The sequence below is a fragment of the Marmota flaviventris genome, chromosome 1 (assembly GCF_047511675.1).
Source record: "Marmota flaviventris isolate mMarFla1 chromosome 1, mMarFla1.hap1, whole genome shotgun sequence".
Classification (NCBI taxonomy): Eukaryota; Metazoa; Chordata; class Mammalia; order Rodentia; family Sciuridae; genus Marmota; species Marmota flaviventris.
This window is the reverse complement of record NC_092498.1, coordinates 157,050,271-157,067,586: the sequence shown is the minus strand read 5'-3', so window position 1 is coordinate 157,067,586 and position 17,316 is coordinate 157,050,271. Positions and strand designations below refer to the sequence as shown.

General features: G+C 41.3%; 1 protein-coding gene across 3 annotated transcripts in view; it reads right to left on the bottom strand.

Annotated features, from left to right (window-relative positions):
• Hira (histone cell cycle regulator) overlaps window positions 1-17,316 on the bottom strand; it is a 100,737-nt gene that overhangs the window by 36,737 nt on the left and 46,684 nt on the right. For all 3 annotated transcript variants that reach the window (XM_027924357.2, XM_027924358.2, XM_027924359.2), the window contains 7 exons: window positions 15,754-15,867; window positions 11,928-11,998; window positions 11,275-11,380; window positions 9,065-9,280; window positions 7,633-7,718; window positions 2,917-3,114; window positions 854-1,015 (listed from right to left, as the gene is read on the bottom strand). In XM_027924357.2, the coding sequence (XP_027780158.1) occupies window positions 854-1,015; window positions 2,917-3,114; window positions 7,633-7,718; window positions 9,065-9,280; window positions 11,275-11,380; window positions 11,928-11,998; window positions 15,754-15,867 (953 nt within the window). The remainder of the gene's footprint in view (window positions 1-853; window positions 1,016-2,916; window positions 3,115-7,632; window positions 7,719-9,064; window positions 9,281-11,274; window positions 11,381-11,927; window positions 11,999-15,753; window positions 15,868-17,316) is intronic.

The window sequence follows — 17,316 nt, the reverse complement described above, 5'->3', positions numbered from 1 at the left end:
GAGTCTCTGACCAATATTCCTGTACTGGACTGTTGGTGACACAGGCTGGGTTTTGTGTGCCCAGGGCTGCCAAGTGAGCCCTAGTTGCCCTGTAGTAGGACACAACCCTGAGAGTATAGCTCTTGTGTTTAGCCCTTATGGAGGAAAGTGGTCCAGCCCATGTCTAGCTCCCCAACCCTGGACCCTCTGGAATGTACAATATGCTCCCTTCTGTGGCAGGCTTGGAGGGAAGGCCCTCCCAGGAGGCAGAGAAGCTCAGTGCCAATGGCAGAGGTTGCACATACTTGCTTTAGCTGCCCTGGGAAGATGCTCTCTTGCAACCACAGCAAATAAAGAACTATAGCCCACTTATCTTTGCTGCTGTGTACTAGAGAAGTATAGAAAATGAATTAGTAGCACCCAGTCTATATGAGCACAGAAGGCCATCAAACCTCATAAAAATCTCATCTAGATGTCACTTGTATCTCAGCTTTCCACTTCTAGTCAGTTTCTGAGCAGAAGGTCATGACTTACACTGTGCAACAACATCAGAACCTTCCATCTCTCCAATCAATCTCTTTCTCTTCTTCTGGGCAAACTGGGCTCCACTCAAAGGACAATATTACTGTTCACACAGACTGCACTGAGCTGCACTTGTGCCTTTCCCCTTGATGTTCTTTTGCTCAGTATATTCCCCCACAGCTCCTTCTAGCCCCTCCCCACTTTAAGCAGCTCTTCTTTTCTCCTGGGAGCTAGAGGTTCACACCAGCTTCTGCAATTGTGATCCCCTGCAGGAGGCAGGCTGCCTGGAAGAAGAACTGCAACATAATGGCCCTTCTCTGGGCTCTTCAGGTTCCATGCAACCAACACCTACCTTTCAACAGCTGTCGAAGTCACACTTGTCAAGGAAGGAGCACCTGGCGTGGCTTTGGACCGCTCTGTGAATCGGGAGTCAAATGCTTTCATGGGTTCAATCTTGGACGGGGTTGTTAACACGGAGGGTGACAATGCAGCAGTAGTAGAGGTAGCATTCATACTAAAGGGTGAAGAAGATGGGAGGTACATCAAGCACAATCCCAAAGGGATTTGTAGGTGTAGGACTTAAGTTATTTGGAGCCTATGGAAAGGGGCACAAATATCAAACTTTTATAAGCAAAAAAAATTCCTGATTTATTTTTTAAAAACTTTATGCTGGAATTCTAAAAGTCTACATGAGAAAATCAACAGTAAATGCCTTCATATTTGCCTGTGTTTTGTTCTGAGAGCTTTTTGGAGTAGCTAACCATAGAGCCCCATCTCTACAACCTGAACACAGCATGTATCCCCCTAAACCACCCTAACCACTAACCTTTGCTACTTCTACATGGATTAGATGAGAAAAGTCCTCACTCAGGTTTCTGAAGCTTTGGTCTGTTTTTGGCCTTCATCCTTGGCCTAGCTAGCCCCTTCCATCCTGAATGGCCCTCTCATTTCTCACTGTGACAATGACATATTCTTAGGACTCTCCTCCAAGTTTTCACCCCATAGCCCTTGCTTTCTATTCCACAGAGAAAGGAGAGGCCCAGGCATGAGGTTCCCCAGCTTCCCCCCTGCCCAAGTCTATCCCATACCCTTGGGCCCAAAGCCCCTGGGCCTCCAACTGATTCCATGCAGACTAACACCTCCATCCCTATCTGCTTGGATCCCATACCAGATGCCTAGTAGTCACCCTGGACAGCACTTTCCTCCTGTAAGATCAATCTCTGAAATGTTTCTCAGCTCTGGTGCTATTTGTCTTTCCCAGACACCCTTCCTCCTTCGATGCTTTATTTCCCAACTGTTCTTGCTGCATTGTCTCCTCTTCTGATCTACCTCAGAGTTCCCTAAGAGGAATGCCTTTAATGCTTATTGTGTCTCCATGGTCCCAATGTAAAAGCAGAAGGCTATGTAACACAGGACCATATCACCAACCCACAGAGAATCATTTCCACAGTTATCAGCCAAGGACTAAATTTGGGCACCAATGCTATTGGAACCATCTTCTTAAAATGCAAGTCCAAACCCTTCTGTGTCTCCACTCAGCAAAACCCAGATTATCTGGTTCAGCACAGGAACCCAGTCTCTCTCCTTTCTTTCCTGGCTCTCCTCAGAGCCTCAGAGTTCTGCTCTTGTCACTGCCACACTCCACAATGGCTTATATGGGCCCTGGGCTGGGCAAACTTCTGAAAAGCCTCCCTGAGATCTGCCCATCAATCCCCCTGATAGCTAGGCATTTCTGCATAGGGACTCCAGGAGCTACCCTTCAACCCTGTGGTTGCTTTTTCCTCATCAGCCCACATATTTATTCCTTGAGGACAAGAACCCACCAATCAATCCCCTATGGAAACCAGATACCTGCAGTGTGTAACCCAGAGCAGTGTAATGAGCAAATGCTCACTTCTGGCTCTTACTTATGCTCACCTGGTCCTTTCTGACTTCCAACTTGGTTTGGAATGGTCAGTGAGGACACAGGCTCTCTGAGTAAATATGATTCTGACAGTGTCAGGGGATTTGTGTGTCTGCACAAAAGTGCGTGCCTGGGACGAATAATGAGCAAGGATTACAGCACAGAGAAGTGCTGTAAAAGCCCTAGAAATGCAAGGCTACAAACAGTGTAGATCTGCCAAAAGGTAGGGCTGACCCTGTGGCAGGTAGCATCTCACTGGCAGGTACCCAGCCTCCATATCCTGCACCGTGGTTGGCCATGAAACCATCTTTGTGATGATCCTTATAGTCCTATGCTTCAGAGACTTGCCTGAACAATTCTCCCTTCCAAATAGCCCCTCATTTAAAATCAAGCATTTCTTTCTTTTGTTTTATTGAAGGGCCACAAAGTGAGAAGAGAATGAAATTCTCATCCCTGTAACCATGTCCAAACCTAAACTTTCCCCAGGGACAGTGATCTTGGCACCCACTAACCTGTCCTTACTGACAGACTCGCCTGCAGGCCTGGCACTGGCAGCTGCCACAGGCTCTGTGCAAGGCTTCGAGGCGCCGAAGGAGTTGGGGGTACTGGAGTCCAATGGCAGTAGCTGCTGACTGCTATGAGAGGAGAGCATGGTGCCTGCCAGTGAGCCCGAGAGTGGGATGCTGTTAAAGAATGCCGTGGAGAAGTCCCTGTTGCCAAGCAAGAACAAAAGTCAGCGAAAAAATCAGATGCTGTACCAAATATTTCATACCTTCTAAATAACATTTTTCTGGGTCCAGAGGCAATGTATTTTCATGGTAGATAGATTGGAAAGTTACAGCAAATTCAAATGAAAATGAAAAGTATCTAATACAATATATTTAACTGAATCTAAGATGCATTAGTACTATATGTATCACTGAGACAACAATGCTACTTTTATAATTGTCAGATGCCATTTAAGACTGTATGATGCACCCTCATCTTAGGAGTTACACTTTGTAATCAGGTATGTCAGAATGAAGGAAATGCAGCATAGTGAGAAAGCCTTCCTACTGGATAGATGTTAACACAATTTACCTAACCAAGCCTCTACCAAGAAACAACTCTTTCTGTAACAGATAATGTTGCCACAGGAAGGAAGATAGTACATTGTTAAGACTGAAGGTCCTGGGCCAGACCAGCCAGGGCTGACGACTCTGCCATTCGTGAGCTTATGATCTTGTGTGTTTTAATGACATCTATGGTGCCTCAGGTTTCTGTCTGTAAAACAGAAAGTGCTAGGACTCTTCTCATGGGATTGTTTTCCAGACTGAAAAAAGTTGAGGTAGCACATACCTAGAACACAGAGTAGTTGCTCAAGACATCTAGAATTATAGTAACTGCCATTACATCTGTTGATTCACAAATTACATGGAATAAATACCTACAAGTGGAATTGGAGCAGCAAATGGAAAGTTTTTTCATGATTTATAATAAACATTTCTAAGGTTCCCTCCTTAGAGTTTTCTATTACAAGCCATTTTTAAGAGTTCTTATTTTCCCACTTCAATGAAGTTTTATGAAATTTCATGAGTTGTCAATCTGATGGATAAAAAATGATATCTTACTACAGTGTTGGTTTGCAATTATTCTGATGCAAGATTAAATATTTTTCATATTTGATTTCCTTTTTTGTGAACTCTCTTCATGTTTCATATATTGCTCTATTTGACTACTGGTCCTTATCACTGATTTTAAAGAAAGAAAGAAAGAAAGAAATATAAATATATATATATATATATATATTTTTTAAACCCACCATTCTTTATACAAGTAGGAAATATTTTCTCAGGAAGTTGTGTTTTGATTCTTTATGATCCTTTTTTTCCCCACCCAATACTGGGGCCTGAACTCCATCATTTGCACATGTGTTCTACCATTGAGCTACATTCCCAGCCCTTTTCATTTTGGAAGGGGTCTTGCTAAATTGCCTAGGCCAGTCTTGAATTTGCAATCCTCTTGCCTCCATCTCCTGAGTGGCTGGGGATCATAGGTGTGTGGCACTTTGCCCAGCTATTTTTCTTTGTCAGAAAGATTACTTTTATGTGGTATAAATTTTGTGTTATTTGCAGAAAACGTTTTTACTTATTAAAATTATAAATAATTTTATAATTTTATAGATTATAAAAATATTTTTTCTCAAAGACTCTTCTAAAATTTTAAACATCAATAACAAAAAAATTAGCCTCTGTGCTCATCAGTGTTTCTAATTATAAGTTGTATGGTTGGGATCCAGTTTGTTTTCTAGAGTGACAGGTAATTCTGATTTTCACTTATTGAATTAGCTAATGTTTCATTCCTGGTATGATATGGTACATTTGAAAATCCCTTTTGGGGAAAAATTTGGGTCTTTGGGAATTACATTACATTCCCTTGCTCTGACTATTCATGTATCAGTACTTCACTGTTTAAACTGTTATATTTTACATGAGTTTTAATTTCTAGCTCAGCATGGTGGTATATGCCTATAATCCTAGGGTCTGGAAGCCAAGGCAGGATTGTAAGTCAAGATCAGTATCACCAATTTAGTAAGACCCTCAGCAACTCTCAAAATAAAAAAGACTGGAGATGCTGGGGTTGTGGTTTAGTGGTAGAGTGCTTACCTAGCATGTGGGAGGCACTGGGTTTAAGTCTCATAACCACATATTTATAAGTTCATTAAATAATGGTCCATCAATAACTAAATATATATATTAAAAACAAAAGACTGGAGATTTGGGGATATAGTTCAGTGGTAAAGCATCCCTGGTTAAATCCTCTGTGGAATTAAAAAAAAAAAAGAGGATTAATTTAATTTCTGGTGTGGTTAGTCTCCCAATTAATCTTTTTAAATTTTCCAAAAAATATTTTTCTATTTTCACACATAACTTTAGAATTTAATATGTTAAGGAGGAATTGCCATCTTTATGACACTGAGTCTTACAAGCTAATGAATGGTATGTATTTCCAGTTTTATTTCTTTTGAGTTTTCTTTATAAATATTTACATTTCTTAGCCTAATGCAATGGTGTGTTACTTTTTCATTTAGGATTTTACACCGACATTCAGAAATGAAATAAGATTAAAATTTATTATGTTTTACCTTTATTAGTATTAATATTAGTATTACCTTTACTTTATTAGTTTTAATTTTTTGGAGACAGAGTCTCATGTTACCTAGGCTGGTCTTACAACTCTATAGTGATCCTCCTGCTTCAGTCTCTTAAGTAGCTAGAACTATAGGCATGTGCCATAGTACCTGGCTATCTTGGTTACATTTTGATGAAAATATTATGTTCTTTAAAAAAAAAAATCGTGATTCTGGAAGTCAAACCCAGGACTAATTAAGTGCTCTACCACTGAACTATATGCCCAGTTTCAGTTATCTGTCTGTTCCTTAAAATTTTGTTATGCTTTCTTGGTGAAGCTTTCTTACTTTGATGACTTTTGGTGGATTTAGGTTAACTTTTTGATAGCATCTCAATTTCTTCTACAACAATTTGGCAGTTTTAGTAATCTTATTATTTTCCTCAAAATTCATCTACTTTCAAATTTATTTGCACAGAGTTCAGCAAAGAAATCTATTATCCTTTTGATTTATTCTTATCTGTTATTATTTCCTACTTGCAACTACTTTGGATATTTGTGTTTTTTCTTTCTTAATTAAGCAAATAATTACCTATTTGGTTGCTATTTGTTTGAACATGGGAATCAGGAGAGTGAGAAAGCCTTTAAAACAAAAGAAATCAAGTTTTGATACCAGGAATATATACCCAATAGCAAAAAGCTGGCTTAAGGCCAGACAGGAAGCTCCCTACCTCCTTACCATTTAAACCTAGAAGGATCCACAGAACAATAGTACCATCATTATTACCACCTCCCTCACTCCCAGAGGCTTAACAGTATACAAAGCTCATTCACACACTGGTCTCACTTGAACCTTATAAAAGCTAGGCACTTGGCCTTATTGCTTGTAGGTTCACAATAGGAAACAGGCTTGGTTAAAGGCAAATCATTGTTCTGGAAAGAGTCAGAAGACCTGGTTCTGGTCAGGTCTCTGCCTTCTGGGCGACTCAGTGTCCACACACCTAACGTGAGAGGCTGGGTTAGCACATCTCTTCAGTTTTCAAGGAAGATTTAAAACAGCTAATGGATGGACAATGGCAAAGTGCCAAGGACTACTATGTGTGGTCTCCATGAAGGACTTCTTGATGCTCAGTGCAGAGTCTGTATACAACCTAGAGTGAGATGCTGTGATTATAGGGTTCTTTTCTTTCATACAGGGCCTTATCATTCTTTAAATCAACATATATTGTTTCTGGAGAATGACCAATATAAAGGCAACTCTGATTTCAGACACTGAGACAACTGTAAAAGGTGAACGAATCCACATTCCTTCTTTTTGCCCCCATAGGGAATGTGTCCCAGAGACCTACTCTCTGCCAACAGTTCTGCTTTCAAGAATTATTCTGTAAAAACAGTCTCAAAGAGTATGCTCAAAAAGTCATTTACATCACAAAAAATTGGACACAAACTATAAGTGCACAGTTAAGGAGCTAGTTCAGTAAATCATTGCATTCATAGGACAGCAATCTGGATAATCAGCAAGCAAATGCTTCAGAGGACTATTTATTAAAGTAGATGAAAAGTCAAGATACAGTAACAAGTGGGGAAAAAGACTGGAAATACAGATATCAAAATGTTAACAGGATTATATTTAAGAGAATTGATTATGAATAAAGTTTATATTTTTCTTTGGCCTTTTACTTTTTCTAAAATTTTCATGAAATATAAAAATTTCACACCACACACACACACACACACACACACACACACCTTTCATAATCAGAAAAGGTTATAAAAAGAAAAAAAAAATCAGTCTGACTTCTTTTCCTGTGTCTTCCAGTGCCTTACCAACACTGAAGTACAGTAAATATGTGTAGATCTGAGAAAGCATCCTAGCCTATAGGCTATCTCAGCCTTCTGCCCTTTCACATGAGTCAAGTATGCACAGAGCTTGGTGAGGAACTTTGAAGGATTTTGAGGCTGGTGGAAGGCTGGGCTTGACTTTTTTGCTTCCACATTCTAGGAGTCAAGTTGACCCAAGAGTCTGTGAAGGCCCTAACTATGAGAGTGCTAACTGGTGAAAGGAGAGAGGAAGGTCTCCCCAGATAAGGTCACATAAAGCTTGGTGAATGAATGAGTACCCAGTGTCCAGCTGAGCTATGCAGAGAGGCGTGATTCTTCTTCGACCATCTGCTGTCCGAGTCTCAACTTGTTTCTTCAAAAGATTCTGGCAAAGTAGAGTTATATAAATGAATGGAAAAGTCTCTGCCAATTATCTCCAAATATCAAAAAATAAAGTTGCTTATTTTTTTTCTTTTTGTGATAAGAACACTTAGCATAAGATCTACCCTCTTTGTAACATAGTACTGTTAATTGTAGGCATTATGCTATACAGTAGATCTCTAGGACCAAACAACTTAGACTTTGTACCCTTTGACTAATACCTCCCTGTTTCCCCTTCCCACAGGCCCTGGCACCCACCATTCTCCTCTCTGTTTCTGTGAGTTTGACTATTCTAGATTCCACATGTCAGTGGTATATAGTATTGGTCTTTCCATGCCTGGCTTTTTAAAGTTGTAAACATTAAATTGTTGTAAACAATTTAATTTTAATGTTTAAATACATATAGCTTTTTGTATGTCAGTTACACCTTGCTACAGTGGGTGAAAATAATAAGGCTTCTAAGAAAATGTATTCTAACTTCCCTTTTTACAGGTTTTTTTTTTTTTTTTGTACAAAATTAAACCAGTTAATTAATCAAAGAATAAGCATTTTTTTATCAAGGTATGTACTTGACTTCAGGCACAGTAGAGAAGCAGACAAAAAGCACCCAGTTAAAACAGCTCCAAGCACCTATCTATCATCAGCACCACATGTGGTACTGTGACCAAATCCCAGGACTGTAAGCACATGCCAGGCTGGACAACATCTGACAGCTCTGGGGTTCCGTGAGGAAACTAAAGGACTGAAACTGAATCTGTGGGCACACTCTCATCATTAAGCTGGTGATTTTCAAACTGACTTTTTCCATAGAGTCCCTTCTTTTGTGAAAGGTTTTTATTTATACACTCTGTCTGAATTACCTAGGGGAGGTCTTTCAACCCACAAAAGCTCCTGGAGATGGTTTAAATTCTAGGGTAAGTTCAACATTTCCTACTCTACTCTTATCCCATTTCTAATCCCCTGCTCCTACCAGTGAAATGTAGGTATTTCCAAATTAAGATGGGGAAACCACAAGTTTCCTAAGGGCAGAGCCTAAAACACACTGTTCTCAGTATGTAGAAATTCCTAGAAATATGATCAGGTAAAGGTTTGGTAAGAGATGAACTGTAGGGCTCCCTGGTACAAGGCAACTTTGGAAAAAGGTGCTTTAAGCCCCATTATTGTCTTATGCAGGTTCAGGTACTAGGACCAACTGGCCCCATGCAGGTTAACTATGGATCCTGCACCAGGCTCAGTACCTTCTTCACCTCATTCATGACTATGGTCACATCTTTGTGCCCTATCCAAGCTGTACCTGCCTGTTCCCTTTTCCTTGTCCCCTGGGTATATAATCCTGGGTTAAGCCCTCACCTTCCTAATATCTTCCAGACTCTCCCCGTTGACAACACCCGCGACTGAGGATGCTGAGCCCATCTCTCTGGCTGTGGCACTCTTCTGGTCTAACTGCTGCTGTTGCTGCCTCCGTTGGTACTTGAGCATCTCTGGGTTCTCGATGACAGCTGTGGAGAGCTGGGCCTCAGTCATGATGGCCAGGCTCTTGCCATAGGTGGACTGGTGAATGCGGCTCTGTGGAAAGCAGGGAAAGGTTCTATACACTGGTATATCACTATGGTCAATGCTGCCCATCATGAGTGCACTGAGGCACAGGTTTTCCTGGCTCTGAAAGCAAAAAGGCTAGGAGGCTAGCTCTCCATCACCTCCCACCCAATTCTGCCTGTCCCTCATTAGACAGCTCTGATGGAAGTCTCAGATCGTCACTAGATGTTTACAGACTACTATGTATCTATTGCAGGGGATGATGGTGAATACTGACAAGAAAATTCCTGGTGTAAAACAAATAGCAATAAATACACCTCAATTGGTGCAGATAAGCAAATTGCTAACTCAAGGTTCTTAAGTAACTCAAAGCACCTAAATATTCTCAGGGTACCAGATACTGAAAGCAAGAGTCTACTTTCACTGCTCTTATCAGATGGCAGCCACCATGGTGGGATAGTTTCCACGGGACAAACAGTGTCTCTAAGAGCAAGGAAGATTGACACATCAGACCTAGGGAGACCCTTCTCTGCTCTCCCATGGTCTCTCTCTTCTTCTCTGCTCTCCCTTGGTCTCTCCCTTAAGATGCCCGGATCCTTCTGAGCAGGATCCTTTCCCATCCTCCTAGGCCCCATTAATTCTGTGCCATAACAAGCTAAATAGCAACCCCAAGAGAACAGACAGTGTCCCCAGCATATTGTAGTAACTGGTACTCATGAAAGTGTGATGAGGAACAGATTAACACAAAGATGTGCAAATGACCAGCCCTATCTTGCCAAGAACAGGGCAAGAACAGTTAATAGGCATGCTTCACAGCAGAGGATGCTGGGAAGGAGGAGACAACTTTCCAGGAGAGGGGCTTTGGAACTTAATCCTGCCAGGCTTAGGTATAGCCAAGAAGCTTCCTCCTTTGACATCTTGGCTCCTAAACAGCCCCTGGAATCTCAGCCAGAATTCAGAGTTTGGTCAAAATTTTCCTCGTGTAGTAACACAAGAATCACTGCTGATGATAACCCTAGCCAGATAGGGTTATTACATAGGCTTTCATAGTGATTCTCCAAGGAAGTATGCAGTGATCCCTGGGTACCTGATGACAGAGACAAGGTGGAATGAGGATCCCTGGCCACTGAGACACTCATTTCTTCATTGAAAAATGATTGCCAGATACTGTGCACAAGGCATATCTCTGCCCCAAAGGGTTTACTCTTAGCAGGTGTCACACAGCCAGTTAAGAGGGAGCTTCCCCCAGCAATAGGATCACTACAGAGAGAGCTGCTGACCTACTCTGGGTTTTCAGAAGCCCTACATCTGAGTAAATGTTGGCAAATGTCTACTGATAGAAACCAAAGATTCCTAAGTCTATTGGTGGGTAAAGCAGAGTCTTTTTTAAAGCCTGGCAGAAGGATACACAGATGCCATGTTTCAGGCAGAGCACAAAAGAAGAGACTTGGCCCAAAGGCAGCAAGCCTAGTTCATGCTTTATTTCTTGTACTTAAGGTTCACATGTGGTCACGGCAAAGGGCCATGCTATTTTCCAAGGCTTAGTTTCCTCATTGATGTAACAGATAAGGGTTGCCTTCAAGGATTTTGAATAGTTTAAATAATACATGCAAAGTACATGACCCAAAGTCTGACATTCAGTAAACGTTAAGAAATGTCCAATATTACTATTATAATTGCTGTTAAGTCAGTATAAGACAATGAGATGGGAAAAGTGACATACAGGGACCCCTTGGGAGTCACTCCAGCTTTCTCCCAGGGTGAAAATCTCCCACTGGTGGCTTGTTAATGGCATAAAAAATGGTCTCAAAGTTTTATTCTTAATTCCAGGACTTGTTTCTGACATGAATAGAGAATTATTAATTTATTTTTCAAAGAAGATAAGAATTACAATTTATAAAAGGCAAAGACCCTCTAATACTTAAAGAAATACCAATTCAGAAGAAGGTCCAATCAAATTGGTCTCCCAGAGTTATTGTGGCTATTTCTGTGGTCACGGAACATGTAAAAGTACAAGGACCTACCTTTTCCTCCTCACTGAGGGGGTCTCCAAGCTCATCCTGGGAGAAGTCGAGGAATGCCACAGAGCCATCCATGGAGCACACCAGGATGCCCAGCCCATTCAGAGTCCTGAAAGAGACAGCTGTCAACAGCCTGTGGACAAGTACCTGAGGCAGACAGAAATGCCACAATAGCCAGCCTGTGAGGATGGCTGAATAGTAATCTAGGTAGTTGCTGGAAACCCACGGTTCCCTTCTGAAGCTTGAAGACGGGATAGAGAAAGTGAAGCAATAATCACATTCCAGAGGGTCCCTGGTACCCTTTAGTTTTAGGCACATGTAAAATGCATCTGTTACCATGAATTTTGTAAAAATTTTCAACTTATTTCTTATTTTTTAAACCATTTATATAATATCTTAAGGAAGTATGTCTACTATAAAACTATGTGGATAACAGTTTTTCTGAGAAGGCATTTTTCTTTGGCATATCCTACCTTATAATATTGCATATTCTCACAATATCAGGCATAGAACTACTACTATTTCCTGAATCATGTATGAGCAGAACCTTGGGGGGTCTGTGCTGCCTTAGGAGGATGCTTTGGTTGCCTGGCCTTAGTCATATCCAGGAGATCTCAGATTTTTCATAGTTTATATACCTTAAGAATCCACCTTACCAGGAAATATCCATGATGGATTTGTCAAACAGCTCATGGATGACAACCAAAGGCCGTTTCAGACACGTGAGCTGCAAAATAAGGAGCAAAGGTTAATGGAATTGAGAACCCCTTTTTGTGTACTCAGCTCAGTTAATACTACCAGCCCAGAAGTCTTGGTCAGAATTTCTGCTGACATACATAGTATTCAACTCCATCCAGACAGCTACTGTGGGAAACGAAAGTCTTCCAGAAATATGTACACTATAGTGGTCCCATCTCAAGGCTTGCCATACTCTGGCAAGGCAGATGGCTTTATATATACAGGGCAGAGTGGAAGAGAATCATTCCAAGGAGGAGCTTAGAGGTTTTACCAAGCAGGGGATGAGGCTCAAAAAGAGCCCAGCTCATTTTCTCTGGGCCCATAAAGCTCTTGTACACATTACCCAAGGCATGGTGTAATCAGTTATCTAAAGTCATACAGGCTCTCTGTAGTGTGTACAGATACCTGGTAAATACACAAAACTGTACAAACTGCCTTTAATCTAGACCCAAAGTTAATTATTGTAAAAATTGTTTTTTATACTGAGGATGGAACCCAAGTGTGCTTTATCATTAAGTTACATCCTCAGTCCTTCTTAATTTTTGAGACAGTCTTGCTAAGTTGTTTACGGCCTTACGAAGTTGTTGAGACTGGCCTTGAACTTTCAATTCTCCTGCCTTAGCTTCCTGAGTCACTGGGATTACTTTGATGAACTATTTTGTTATGGTTTAACTTTTCCAAGTATTTATTTTTCTCTTCGAAATAAGGCACATAGTGTGTCTGCTTTTTTACTTAATGCACAGTGAGTATGTCATTGAATATCCTGTAAAAATATTGTTTGGATGACTACATAATAATCAGCATGTTCATGTTCACTATCTAGTCCTCTTTTGTTGACTGTTCTACAACTATGGTGAACTCCATCTCTTACATACAAGTGTCTGGCTACCCTGTTGCCGTGTCCTAAGCTACAGTGTCAGGGTTACCAGCACCCCAAGAGTTAATTCCTGCTTGGGGGTGTGAACTGGCTGGGAAAATAAAAAGCCTGAAAATAATCGATAAGGAACGAAAAACAAGAGGCAGAAAATAGTTTTAAATGCTGGGGCCTGGTGGGTCTTCCAGCCCTGATGGGAACCAGAACTGAAAAAGGAAAAAGGCCCAAATTCTTTATTTAAGGGGAAATACATTAAAAGGTTTCAGTGTGGTAGGCTTCTTGAGGAAAACAGGATGAAGATGGGAAAAACAAGTTGTTTGGGGCTAGGGAGGTTACCTCCAGGGGCTGCCTTTGAACCTAGGGCTGTGACCTAAGGTAGGGTGTCAGCTTTAATCTCAGCAATCTGCAACCAGTGAATTCACAACAGGAGTTCTCAAAAACGCAACCCCCTGCCTTATGATGGCTCAAACAAACCCATAATTCATACACGGCTTCCAACACTGCAAGATTGTGGGTTGAATGGGAACACACTTCTTTACAGATAATGGGCTCTGTCCTGGAGTTTCCAGGAGGCTGTGATGCTAAGCTTTACACTTAGAGCCTAAGATTGGTGTGTGGTGAAGGAGGAGCTGTGCTCACTTAAGTCCGGGGAGGAAGCTCGAGTCTGAGCTACCTAATATCTACATTAAGAATCTTGTCCTCACCCTAATTCTAATTCCACAAAAATAATAGCTTTGCCTCTTTCCATAAATGTACCTAAGTACCCTAGAAACCTGGAGCCTGTGTGACCACCTGATCTTGGCATTCTAAGAAACATGAGCAGTACCATGAATGGTCCATGGGATGGGATAAGCCAGGAAAAACACATCTTGAACTGGTCCCTGTGACACTAGGGTTCAGGTTCCAGGGTGGGTGTTAAATGAATACAGAATACAAGGTCTCTGAGGAAAAATAAAGTCAGGTATGGTGGCACAGGTGTCTTCCCAGTGACTCAGGCAGCAGGACAATCAAGTTTGAGGTTAGCTTCAGCAATTTAGTGCCGCAAAATAAAAACTAAAAAGCACTAGGGATATAGTTTAGTAGCAAAGCACCCCTAGGTTCAATAGATTTTTTTATAATAAATCTAGCCAGAAGATAACCTTTAAACCCATAACTTCAATTCCATTCTGCTTATGGAGAAGTTTAAAAAAAATTATTGTATGTACATCTGGCTTTATCAGATTTTTTTTAAAAATTTATTTTTTAGTTGTAGTTAAACATAATACCTTTATTTTATTTATTTATATGTGGTATTGAGGGTCAAAACCAGGGCCTTGTACCTGCTAGGCGAGCACTTTTACTGCTGAGCCACAACCCCAGCCCACCTGGTTTTATTAGATTTTAAACCCAAGAGGGTTCAAGGAGGGACCTCAGGGCTCAGTGACACGGCCATGTCTTCTGCACTGCAAGTGAAAATGTCTCATGTCATAAAACATCAGTCTTAGCTCAGCACAGTGGCACATAGCTATAATCCCAGTGGCTCAGGAGGCAGAGGCAGGAGGATCGTGAGTTCAAAGCCAGCCTCAGCAAAAGCGAGGCACTAAACAACTCAGTGAGACCCTGACTCTAAATAAAAAACAAAATAGGGCTGGGATGTGGCTCAGCGGTCGAGTGCTACTTGCGTTCAATGCCCGGTACACTCCCTGACACCCCCAAAATCATCAGCCTTTGAGCTAAGGAACTTAATAGCCTTTCAGAGCTCTAACTTGAAAACTATCACAGTTTTATTCTTCAATTCTCATGTCTCAACCCGTCACTGAATATTTGCTGAGAATCTGCTTGGTGGAGGGCAGTAAGTTAGGAGCAGAAGGGGCATAGCACCTCCTCTTTGGGGTTGCTGTCTAGTAAGGAGTCATATGCTTAGCTTTAACAGAAACTGCCAAACACTTTCCTCACCAGTAATGTATTACTTCCAGCTAACCATATCCTTGTCAATACTTGGTACTCTCTCTTTTGTTTTGGGTCCTGGGAATTGAACACAGGATTTTACTGAGCTACAACTGCAACCCTGCTCTTTCTGTTAAATTTTAGTCATTTTCCTCCTAAGTATGTATTCAAAAAGACTTATTCAAGAATATTCTTTTCAGCTTTTGGTCATAACATCTCACAACTGGGACAATCTTAATATCCATCAAAAGGAAAATGCATTAAACAAATTGTGATATGTTCATACAGTGGAAGATTACATAAGCAATAACAGGAATAAACTATTGTCAGACATACACAACACACATGAATCTCAAAAACATTATGCCAAGGGAAAGAAACACAAGACACAAAAAAGTAAACACTGCACAACTGATTTATATGACGTTCAAGAGCAGGTAAAACTCATCAAAATGAAAAGAGGCTGCTAAGGATGATTATCTTGGGGGTGGAGGGAGGATGGCTTCTTAATTGGTCAAGATCCCACCCTCCCTCTACCCGCACCAAGGTGGTAGTGATACTGGTGTAAACGTGCACGACAGTTCACTTAACTGTATCTACAAAACTGAATATGCTTCACATATACTATATGTCAATACAAAGCAAGCAAATACACTACGCCAACTATAGTACTAACTGCTCTGGGTGCTGCCCCCCAGTCTAGATACAAGATCTGCTCTAGCTGGGGATTCAGCAGCCTTTTCTGGCTGTGTCAGTACTTCCTTCTATGCAGTAGGAAAGCCTGCAGATTTCTAGGAGGAGGGGCTGATCCCAGGTACACAGTGAAGTACATACTGAACATCATTAATAGCAGTGGGTCTCTCCTCCCTTCAAGGCTTCCAAGCTTGCCACTTTCCCAGTCCACACCTCCCACCCTACAGCAAAAGCTCAGTGTGGTGGCTCACCCAGACAGAGAGTGAGCGATCCTTGCTGCCAACAGCACAGCAGCAGTAAGGGCAGCTGGGCTTTGCAGAACTCCCATTCTTCTGCTTCTTTTTGAAGATTTTTGGGTTGAATTTCTAAAACCAAGTAACACATGTTAAAATGGTAATCATGCATCAAGTATATACCTCATGCCTAAGCATGAGAAACACACTGAAATCCCAAGCCACTGATAGGAGTTCCTCACAGAGCCTCTAGGCCCAGTACTGAGCATGCATTAGATAATTTTTATAACTACCTAGGAGGTATTTTGCTGATGGTGCACTGGAGACTTAGTGATGTCAGAAAACATGCAGAGTAACTAAATGAGTAAACGGTGGAATGAGGACTTGAAGTTAGTATTCCTAAATGCTCGATTTTTGGAGTCAGAAGCCAAGTCAAAGAGATGGGAGCTACTAGAACTGGTCCTATCAATTCCTCCTGACTTGTCAGTTTCCTAGGACCTGGGGGAGAAGCTAAGCCTGCAAGGGGCTTCAGGGACCAGGACTTGCTTACTCTCCATCTCCTATGGGAGGCCAAAGGGACTGGCAGGAGAGAACTGATCCATGTAATTCCCTTTCATCTCAATATCTTTGTTGTCCACAGTCATAACTTATCTAGCAGAAATGTGTTCAGCCAGGACTGGGGTTGTAGCTCAGCAGTAGAGCTCTCGCCTAGCACGTGCAAGGCCCTGAGTTTGATCCTTAGCACCACATAAAAATAAATAAACACAGATATTGATTCCAACTACAACTAAAAAAATAAATAAAAATAAATATTTTTTAAAAAAAGAAATGTGTTCAGCCAAAGAGGCTCATAAGATCTCCCAGGGGCCAGGCACAGTGGCACATGCCTGTAATCCTAGCAGTTTGGGAGTCTGAGACAGGAGGATCTTGAGTTCAAAGTCAGCCTCAGCAAAAGTGAGGCACTAAGCAACTCAATGAGACCGACTCTGAATAAAAATAATCAAAATAGGGCTGGGGATGTGGCTCAGTGTTTTAGTGCCCAAGTTCAATCCCTGATATCCCTCCATCCCCCAAAAAAGCCAATCTGAAAAAGCTACATGCTGTATAAACCAACGATATGACACTCTGGGAAAGGCAAAACTGTGGACCTTTATTTTTTATTTTTATTTTTAGTTGTTCAAAACATTACATAGTTCTTGACATATCATATTTCATACATTTGATTCAAGTGGTTATTTATTTATATGCAGTGCTGAGAACTGAACATACTATGCTAACTATAGTACTAACTGCATGTTTTCTCACCTCACTGAGCTTCCCAAGAACTGAACCCCCCCCCCTCCGCAAAAAAACCCAAATAAATAAGTAAAAACAAACAAACAAACAAACAAAAAACCTCTCAGGGTAAGCTGGTTGCCTTTTGGAAAGGCTGTAAGCACCCTAAGACTGTTCTGGATTAAGAGGTGGGCAGGAGTTCCTGGAATTCCAAGTGAGGGCTTCTAAGTGTAGGGTCAGGTAACCTAGAGGGGTTTTCACTCCAGGGGACAGGCAGGAATGACCAGGGTTATACAGAAATTGGAA